The sequence below is a fragment of the Sinocyclocheilus anshuiensis genome, unplaced genomic scaffold (genome assembly GCF_001515605.1).
Source record: "Sinocyclocheilus anshuiensis isolate Anshui unplaced genomic scaffold, SAMN03320099.WGS_v1.1 scaffold438, whole genome shotgun sequence".
Lineage (NCBI taxonomy): Eukaryota > Metazoa > Chordata > Actinopteri > Cypriniformes > Cyprinidae > Sinocyclocheilus > Sinocyclocheilus anshuiensis.
This window is the reverse complement of record NW_015546118.1, coordinates 1,009,207-1,019,443: the sequence shown is the minus strand read 5'-3', so window position 1 is coordinate 1,019,443 and position 10,237 is coordinate 1,009,207. Positions and strand designations below refer to the sequence as shown.

Genomic DNA, 10,237 nt, shown 5'->3' with positions numbered 1-10,237 from the left:
CATAATATAATGCTTGATTGGCTGAAGTTAAGAGTGCACATTCAGTTATTTAAGAAGCTGTTCCATTTTACAAAGATAACTGATTGGGTGGAATCATGTGTGTGTGTGTGTGTAGTAATGTCCCCATTTAGATAGCCAAGTAAACGTGTGTGTGCGTGTAAAATAGTATATCAGTCTGGCGAGTAAACACAAAAATTTACTAACCAATGGTGATTATATTGCCAAGGTGTGCGTAGAGGGTTGAGTTTGGCTGACAAAAAAAAAAGCTTATGAATTCCTCCTTTGCAATCTCAATCTATGCCTAAACAACCAACTAATGCTGGGTACACACCACAAGATAATCGGGCTGATTTTGGGCCGATTTTTCCCCTTCATACAATCCTAGGTAACGTCCCGATTATCTTGGTGGTTCTAAAGATTATCTTATCAGATTTTCCTGTGGTGTGAGGTGTGTTAAGAGTGACTGAATCTGCTCGGAAGAATGTCGGAGGCGCTCCGATCGCGAATCAGAAATTCTGATGTGTGGAGGGGAACCCCGAAAACACCACACACTATAGGAGCAAAACGGTTAAATCTAGGATTTTTTCCCCTCATGTTTGTGGTCTCTCACATTTTGAAGATCTTTTATTGTGTACCAGGCTTAAAAGTCTATTTTAAAGCATACTCTCTAGGAACAGACCAGCAGCAATGACACACCCCTCCCCCGGAACATGTGCTCACACCTGTTAGCAACACACACACTGGACTGTCACTTTGTGAGGCTAGTTATTTTATGCTAAACAAAATGAACAAAACAATGAAATGTGACACGCTGTCTCAGACTTGTACAATCTGACCCAGTTTTGAGAACTGAACACACCTTGTTTGGGCAGGGCCTCTGCAAGTCTGCGCAGACTGGTCAGGCTGTCGGCACCCAACTGGTTGAGGATAGAGGGCAGCATCTCTGTCAGCTGCTTGGTCTCTGCGTGGCCTGTGATGGTGAAGGTGTTGGCTGCCAGTGAGGCCTGCACTTTGGGATTGTTGAAGTGGATCACCGTGCCCTGGTTTGTGAACATGTTCACCTGAAAAGCGACAGTTGAATGATATAAGTGTACATAGAAAAACATTTTAGACATTTGTGACTCTGGACCACAAAACCAGTCATAAGTAGCACGGGTATATTTGTAGCAATAGCCAAAAATACATTGTATGGGTAAAAATTGTCGATTTTTCTTTTAAGCCAAAAATCATTAGGATATTAAGTAAAGATCATGTTCCATGAAGATATTTTGTAAATTTCCTACCGTAAATATCAAAAATGTATTTTTGATTAGTAATATACATTGCATCTCAATTTAGATTTTTTTTGCACCTACTACACAGAGCCGTAGTTCACTGACAAGCTACGCAAAATCGTGTTCAAAATCGCAGGCGATTCATTGCCGATTATGAACACGATTTTGCGTAGCTTATCAGTGATCTACAGCTCCGTGTAGTAAATACCGCTCCATCTGAAAGCATGTGCTGGAGATTTAATACTAATCACAGAACCGGCTTTACTGACGAGATGAGCATGAAAATCGCATTTGATTTTTTGCACAGCCCTAAGATGTATAAATCTCAATTTCGAAAACAAATTGACCCTTATGACTGTTTTGTGGTCCAGGGTCACATTTGTAAACACAATGTGTATTCGCCCGAAACCAAACCTTACCTCTTCAATGCCAGAGATGTTATTTACTCCCAATTTCTTCAGGGAGAACTGGAGCTTTTTGTCATCGGCAGTGGCCGTTCTGTGGACCACCTTCTTCTTTCTGCGGGCGGTACCCTATCATAACAAAATACCATCAGTGTGTCTGTGAGAAACTACTCTTGTTAGACTTGACAGTTAAGTAAATACACATGAACCAAGTTTCAGTGGGGTTTTAACATTCTCTTACCTTTCCACCGATGCGGACTTGTGCCTGCAACTTGGCTAATTTCTCCTGGTTCATTATAGTTTCTTTCATCTGTAAGACAAACAGAAGGATGTTAATGATACTGTGTAGTGCAGAGTGAAGTTAAAAGCACAAATGAGTTGTAGGGGTGCGGTCTGAATGACACATTCAGCAGACAAACTTTTCTTTAGTCCACAAGAATGAAAACTTCAATACACAAGCACAGCCATTACTAAATCGTCCAGCTCACGTCCTTGTTCATTTTCAAACACACTGAACAAGTCAGAAACGGCCTTTAGTAGAGAAACAGTTGCTAATAAAAAGAGCAAACTATGGGCGCTGGTTGACAGGCCTGTTGAGCAAGAGCGACCACTTGACTAAAGTAGTTAAAGTCTGATAGTTTTTACACCCACGAGGTAACACTTCCAGGCCGATGCTATTATGCAGCCAATCAACGTTTAAAACACAAAACAATGCGACGGGATTTCTCTGAATAAACAAACGCTTGCTTTCGGTCCACTAAGAAAACCGTCAATTTTAAGACGCTAAACGCTGAGGGAAAAGTCGCAACATAAACGAAAACGACATTGGAATTCGGTTTATAAATATAAATTTAAAAACATGAGATAAATGGATCGCATGTGGAGGCTCGTGGAGTTTGTTTGCAGTGAGCTAGCAAGAGTGCTAATCTCACGCACTCTCAGGCCTGGGTCTCCCCCGGCAGAGCCGAGTCTCACCCGAGCCGGTTCAGGCATCTTTCCGCGGGTGATTCCTACAAAACAGCAGCCGCGTTTGGTAAATAAGGTACTTATTTACCTTGAGCCTCGGAACCAGGAGTGGTTGTGCAGGAAATAGAGTATTTTAGAGCTCCTCACTGACCTGCACGCTAGCAGCAAACACACGCGGAGAGCAAGATGGAAGCGAGAGAGGATGACGGAAGTGACGACAGGACTGAAATGCGACGCAGTGGGCTGGATCCAGAAACCATTCCTGCTGGCCCTGCGCAAGTCTGGGCCAAGAATAGTGCTCAGCCAGCGAAGTCGGGTCCCTTTTGTGCGGTATTTGTGTAAGGCTATAATGTATGTTGATTTTGCCATTATGCATTGTCAAATCAATAAGCCTTTTTAAAAGCATTAATAACATCTGTTAGAAGAAGTCTAGCCTATTTGATGGTAGATTTACTGCTTGGTGGAAAATTAATTCAATCAATTAAAGTGTATTAATAGATACAGAACGATATTTACACATTTTGTTCCGTTATAGGTCAATACCGGATAAATGTGGATAAATTCAAGCCTTCAAGAGTAAGACTATCAATTATTTTACTAATCGAAAGGACTGTATAATCAACCAGGCCTATTTTTCAGGGATAAATGCATTGACTTTCAGAGGTAAACGTGTGATCTGGAATGCTGAAACGAGATAAACACGTGTATTTTGCAGCAACTATAACCTCAGTTCAGTTGTTATTGTATATTTTTATTTAAATAAATAAATGTAGGCTATTATAAAGAGCTCTATCTTATATCAGAATGTAGCTATATTCACATTGCATGAAATTATGAAGTCTGGAATTGCAGATGTCAGAACACCTCAGATAATTGAGGAAGAATCGGCGAGCTTTTTCCATGTGGATGCAAATCTAGAAATAATTTGTGTCTGTAACTGTGGAAGTAACCAAACGTTCGGTAGCTATTTCTGGGGAATATTTTAAAATAAATTATTTTTCCACTTACTCGAAAGATTAGAACACGCAGCCTATCAGAAAAAGACTGTGAAAGCCTGCTGGTATTACTCATCACAATGTAGCTACTATTTAAAAACATTACTCCTACTTGGAGAGCAGCAGAATTTTTCAAGCACTTTCGAACCGCACACATATACCCATTATAACTTTAAACCGGTTTTATTTCGTGCATGTGAAATTTATTGTAGAGTACGTCCGAATCCCTGCAGTTCACATTATATTCATGGGACTTGTTACCCAGAGGAGCCGTGGCAGGGAAGTGCTTTCATGGTACCCCGTGGCACGGAAAGCGCCTGCTAACCCCTCTGGGACTTTAGAAACACTTTAGATGTGGTTTAACCACACATACAAGCCCTGACCCGGCTCACTGCGCCCCGGTTCTCTAAAACTCCATTTCATTCACTCGCACGCGCAGAATAATTAAACCACAGCCAATATGAACATCACTGCCAGTTACTGTGATGTCGGATTGCGCATAGGCTACTGTCCTCCTCAATCAATAGGCCTACAAACACCCAGCTGATTTATTTGTAAAGACTGATTATATTTTAAAAACTAGATTTTTTTTTTTCAAATCCAATGTATTTAAAACATTTGTTCTGTTCACCTGAGCTCATTTATCTGCATTAGCCTATCTGTTCAGGGTAAATATAATAATGTCCTGACCTGATGAAAGTTCACTTAGCTGCACACGCGTTCTGACCTTCTGACTTTCTGACCTCGATCTTCACAATTTATATAGGCTATATATTTTTTTTAATTGTGCCGAAATATGCATAAAATATTTTTCAGAAGATAAATTTGATAAAATTCTGCATTCGTCTCTAATGTAGCTAATATTTCTTTATCTGAGTTAAAATAGTCTAACGTCCTTTTTTCACTAAATAGTTTAAGCATCTTATGTTCGCCTTTTGACATATTCCAAATATAGGCTATAATTTGGCTAACTATTTGAGTTAAACCTATTTTAGCTAGCTACAACCATGATTTTTGGTATAAAAACCTTAATACCAGTCCCTAACATCAATACTTTTTTCCCCATCCCCGAGGCAAACACTGCAAAAATAGAAAAAATGAACCGGCCACATTAATTAAAGATTGAATAAAGAAATATTTTGTTCGAGACGCTTTTATTATGAATGTTTTTAATATTATGTATAGGCTATAAATATTCAATAAGTTATCAGTCAGATTATTCTTAAGCTAACCACAATAAATTACATGAACCCATTGCTTGCAAAACAACTGATTTTTTTAAATATTTGTAAAATAATAATCCGGAACCAAAACACTATAGGCCTAGAATTTCGGCTACATTAACATGTTAAACAGATAAAAGGATTTAAAGAGGCGTCAGTATGAACTGAACTGCCGCGAGATGGCACTCTCACAGCCTTTAATAACTGCTGGATGAAGTAAATATATGTTAAATACACAAGCCTGACCACATGAGTTACCATAAAACGGCCATCAAACCGGACTAGATGTTTTTGTAATCATACAAAAATACCCCTTATACCCACTGCATCCTCCAGAACCAACATGGAACTGTAATAAAAAAAGGAAAAGATAATTCATTTTGAGAAGTTCGAAAATACCTTTATTTTATGTCGGGTACACGAGTTTCTATGGGTCAGCGTTGTGTGTCTTTTGGACAAGTGTGTTTTCATCACTCCTACCACAAGTTGTTTTAGTATCCAACTTTATATGCAATTTCTCTATGTTTTTGTTTTTCTTTTAATTGGCAGAGCGAGTTGACTCTTAATTGGCATAGCTAGCGTTTTGACTGACTATGTTTTTTTAGTTTAGGCCTACAAAATTATTTGTAAACTAAAGGTTTTATTATTATTATTATTATTATTATTATTACAGTTGTGAATAATAATCATAATTATTATTATAATTATAATAATGCAGTGAAGATATTATGACATTAATAACTAAGTTTATTTAAACAAATAATAAATTTCATTCCAGCGATACCGTTGACTTGATTGCAAAGATACTATTTAAACTGAGCTGGATGTTGACATCACTGAATTCAATGATGAACTGTCTTTAACTGAAAAAATTTGTGTTTACTATTGTCATTTTGCATTATTGACACTATTTTCCTAATTAATGCTGTTCAGTTGCTTTGACACAATCTGTATTGTTAAAAGCGCTATATAAATAAAGGTGACTTGACTTGACTTGACTTAATAAATTAATTACAACAACACAAAACAATACGCACTTTAATTGTTTAATGCAATGTTTGTAAGTGCCTTGTTAATCTCAACAATTAGGTGTCACACTTGATAGCCTTTCTATTTAATACTATTCAGCTATTGAGCTAGCATTCGGCTTTATAGGCTCACTTTGTAAAAACAAACGTGGGAAAGCAAACAGAAAGAAAAAGACAGACACTCTCCCTAAAAGGAGGAACAACAAATTAAACAAACACTGTACAGCTATAATTTTTTTTTAAACAAACAAATAAAAACTACAAAAGATTTTGATTCCGCGTGTGATAATTTAATTTTAATCCTGTTTCTATTTAATTTTGATGAGATATGGATACTTTTGGGTGTGTATTTTCAGGCAGCATTAACTTTTTCATGAACCTTTTAATGCTTTAATTTAATGCTTTAATTATTGTCATGTATTGGCCGCTTTGTTTTAACTGAGGCCTGTTTGCACGCTGGACGCTTATCATTTTGAAGCGCACTGCGCACGGCTTTTTTATGTGCAAAATCATGACAGTTCAGAAACGACCAATATTTCAGTATACTCACAAATATGCTACTGTTTAACATTTTTAAAATAACAGGGAGACTGCTGCCCGACCAGATACCAATGGCTAATATTAATTATGAATATGACAATGTTGGCCCTCTCGGAACAGGGCAGACGCGCATGTGCCCTGCTTTTTCGCAAGCTAGAATGCTCTTTCGTGATCCGCGTGACTGATGCGAGTTAACAGCTGACTTTTTTTCCATTACCAATGGCTCGCGGATGATCTAGTGCACTCCCGTGTCACGCAAACTGCGATGCGTACTGAGGCAGATAACCGAGTGGATGTTTTGAAGCATTTCTGAAACCACCAACAATTCCATTATGTCCGCATTAAACGCCATGCACCTGAACAGACATACAGTAAAAAATAACATTTATTATGGGTTTCACCCTATTAGGAGAAATATAACAATAGCAGGGAGGGTCCTACCATAAAGACGTGCTTAATTCGCTGAGCTTCTTACATCTTCGAGTCAATAGGCTTTTAAAGAAGAGAGTAAAATTCCCACAAAACCAGTAAGCAGCGGTGACCGCGTAAAGATACAAATGAACCTCGCAGTTCTTTAGATTATTTTCCAAAGACTGATATTTTTTATCTCTTCAATAGCAGCGGTGACGCTTTTTTTGTCATGTGATCAGCGAGCTGGTATAAAGCACATGGAAAGGTCCGCCCTCTTTGGAATCCTGGTCTGGCCTTTAGGAGGGTCTCCCCAGACAGAATAAGCGCGTGGATGTTGGGATTTGGGCGACTTCTTGATTCCGTGCCGATACTAATCCATTAAAAGCCTATGGCACTGGTGACACACTGGCACGTCCTCTCCGCCTCTCCCGGATCTGCTCGGCGCGTCTTATGAGTTCTCTCGAATCGAGAGCGCAGGCAGCACGCAGGCTCAGCACACCGTAGCCCATCGGGGACCCGAGAGAGCCATGACTTTGAGCTCCGAGATGTCGGATGCGTCTGTGCTCTCGGAGGAGACCGACATCGACGTCGTCGGAGAGGGAGATGATGGTGACGGCCAGACGCGCTCCTACGTGGACGATGTGTCTCAGATGCACGACGAGATCCTGTCTTGTGTGGATGCCTCCGCCGCACGGGACCCCTATAAGCCAGCAAGTAAAAACACCCTGGTGAAGCCCCCATACTCCTACATCGCACTCATCACCATGGCAATCCTCCAGAGTCCCAAGAAGCGGCTGACGCTCAGCGAGATCTGCGACTTCATCAGTAACAGATTCCCGTACTACCGGGAAAAGTTTCCAGCTTGGCAGAACTCTATCCGGCACAACCTGTCCTTAAACGACTGCTTCGTCAAGATACCGCGCGAGCCCGGGAACCCCGGTAAAGGCAACTACTGGACACTGGATCCAGAGTCCGCCGACATGTTTGATAACGGGAGCTTTCTACGCCGCCGGAAACGCTTTAAGCGCCAGCAGGTGCCTGAACTTCTCCGCGATCACGGAGGCTTTCTCCCCGCGGCCGCTGCGTACGGCTACGGACCTTACGGCTGTGGATACGGTCTGCAGCTTCAGTCTTATCATGCGCATTCTGCGCTCCTCGCCTTTCAGCAGCAGCAGCCGCCGCCGCCCTCGTGCCGGCATCCTCACACCGGAACTCTCATCCCCGCGCCTTCCCTCATGCCAAACACTGCGGAGCTCACCCGTTCCCGCTTCTATCCTCCTCTAAGCCCCGGGCTTTCTTCCCCCATACAGACTGCGGCTAAGTCCCCGGTTCACCGTTCACCCTTCTCCATAGACAGCATTATCGGGAGCTCTTTAAGCCCCACGCACTCTCATTGTGCCTCACGGACTTCCCCGGTGGTCCCAGTGCTTCCGCCGACCCTCGCGTCTCAGCACTCCCCAACCCCACTACCGGGAGTCTTGCACGGACCGACGTCTTTACACGAAACCTACGCAAACCGGATTGTCAGTGGTACTAGCGGCTGTTAATTTTTTTTTTTTTTTTCACATTTTAAAGCGATACACTCCTGTGTTTAAGGTAGGATTATTTTTGTATTGTTTGTTTCACGCAGCTGAATGGTGGACATTAACACGTTCGTGCCTATATTCAAGCTGTGAAATATGAATATATATTTATGTTAACATTTTAGTTCAATCTAATTTCCGCCCCCACGAACTTTTCGTTGTCGGTGTGATTGTGGTAATCACTGCATAGGGCGTCTCAGGACAACATTTTTAACAGGCTATACAATAAATTGTCAAATGTCTAGAGTTATATATTTTGTGTGAAAACACAGATGTTTTCTAGTTTGGCAAACTGATTTTATTATTTGTACTTTGTAATGAAAATTCACAAGAGTGAAAATCGAACATTTTTTATACAACGTGTACTTCTCAGTAGCCTAATAAACAATGTACATTCTTTGATATTGTATACTCGGAGTGTGATATTTTTTACACGGTCTGTTTTTCATTAATAATAAATATTGTTTTGCAAAATAAGATCGAGTGGAAATTACCTTATTGATAGTCTCAATAGCTTTAAATGCTAATAGGCAGAGCTGGTAGCCTAAATGATTGCCATCTGGACTACGTAATCACATTTTTAAAATTAAGTTCTTGTTATTAGATTAAATTACTTTTTAAAATAGGCTACTAGTAATCAGACTACAGTTACTTTTTTTATTGATTACATATTATTCACGTAATAGCAATAAATTATATTTATAAAATTGCCCACTGCTATACACTCAGAAAGTCTTCCAGTTTTGTGGACATTCACATAAAGAACAGTCATTAGTCAGGTGGCTACACAGCATTTGACCTCTGGATTTACAAAAATCATTTCAGGTTTAAGAAGTGTTTTAACATTGCATCAACTAGGCCTACTGATGAATACATTGAATTATCAGTCAGTGGGTTATTTAACCATGCATTACTATGTCTTTGTACACTCATGCACACATTCACGTTATTCATCTGAACCTTTCACCTAAATAAATATTTTAATAGTATAGCATTACATTTGCATGTTCACGGTTGTCTGGCGTTGGTTAATGGTCACATGACATTCAGGTAAACAAATAAAATATTGATTTTTTTTAGTAGGTGTTTTATTTTGCTTGATGTTACTTTAAAATGATTTATTTTAATTTTAGCATACTTTTTATGATTTAATTAAGTATTCGTTTTCCACTAAACTCACGAATCCCCTGCAGTTCTTTTAGGAACCCCAGTTTGAGAAACCTTGAAGTAATGTAATGTTTAATGCACTTCATGTTGTTAATTACAACGAATGGAATATATTTTCTTATTCTTTGTATTTTTATATCAAAATGGCACAAGATTAACCTATTTAATACGGTGTGATAAACGAGTTAGGCAAAACGTAATCTAAAAGTAATCAAAGCGTAGTCTGATTATATTACTTAAAATGTGTAATGTAATGGATTACGCTACTAACTATTGTGTCATGCAATTTGGAATCGGTAACGAGTTAATATTTGTAATCTACCCAGCTCTGCAAATAGGATTATATGACTCTTACATTCTGCCTCTGAAACCAGGTGTTCACTTTGTCTTGATCCTCGTGTAGGCTATCCTGAAAAATAAATACAACAAGCACAGGATTAAAATGCATAAATGTAGCCACTTCTAACCAACAATCAAACTAACAACTAACTACTGCAACAGTGACCTTCAGGAGCCAAGGCATATATTAAAGAAAACAACAACAAATACGAGAAGGTCGATGACGACAAAATTAAAAGGATAATAAAAGGTATATATATATATATATATATATATTTTTTTTTTTTTTTTTTTTTTTTTAAAAAAG

The 10,237-nt window shown here is 39.3% G+C and overlaps 2 protein-coding genes across 3 annotated transcripts in view; one reads left to right on the top strand and one right to left on the bottom strand.

The window, feature by feature from the left end:
- Positions 1-2,946, bottom strand: part of LOC107700929 (transcription factor BTF3-like) — a 9,696-nt gene extending 6,750 nt beyond the window's left edge. Inside the window, exons 1-4 of one of the 2 annotated variants that reach the window (XM_016502798.1) lie at positions 2,796-2,946; positions 1,920-1,988; positions 1,694-1,807; positions 860-1,061 (exon numbers count right to left, since the gene is read on the bottom strand). In XM_016502798.1, the coding sequence (XP_016358284.1) occupies positions 860-1,061; positions 1,694-1,807; positions 1,920-1,988 (385 nt within the window). In that variant the 5' untranslated portion in view covers positions 2,796-2,946. Of the gene's footprint in view, positions 1-859; positions 1,062-1,693; positions 1,808-1,919; positions 1,989-2,732 lie in introns of both variants that reach the window. The other variant, XM_016502796.1, reaches the window with a different exon arrangement.
- Positions 2,947-7,137: 4,191 nt separating this feature from the next.
- foxd1 (forkhead box D1) lies at positions 7,138-8,715 on the top strand. Its single transcript, XM_016502741.1, has one exon. It carries the CDS (start codon positions 7,369-7,371, stop codon positions 8,386-8,388), a length of 1,020 nt encoding a protein of 339 aa, XP_016358227.1. The 5' UTR covers positions 7,138-7,368; the 3' UTR covers positions 8,389-8,715.
- Positions 8,716-10,237: the final 1,522 nt, after the last annotated feature.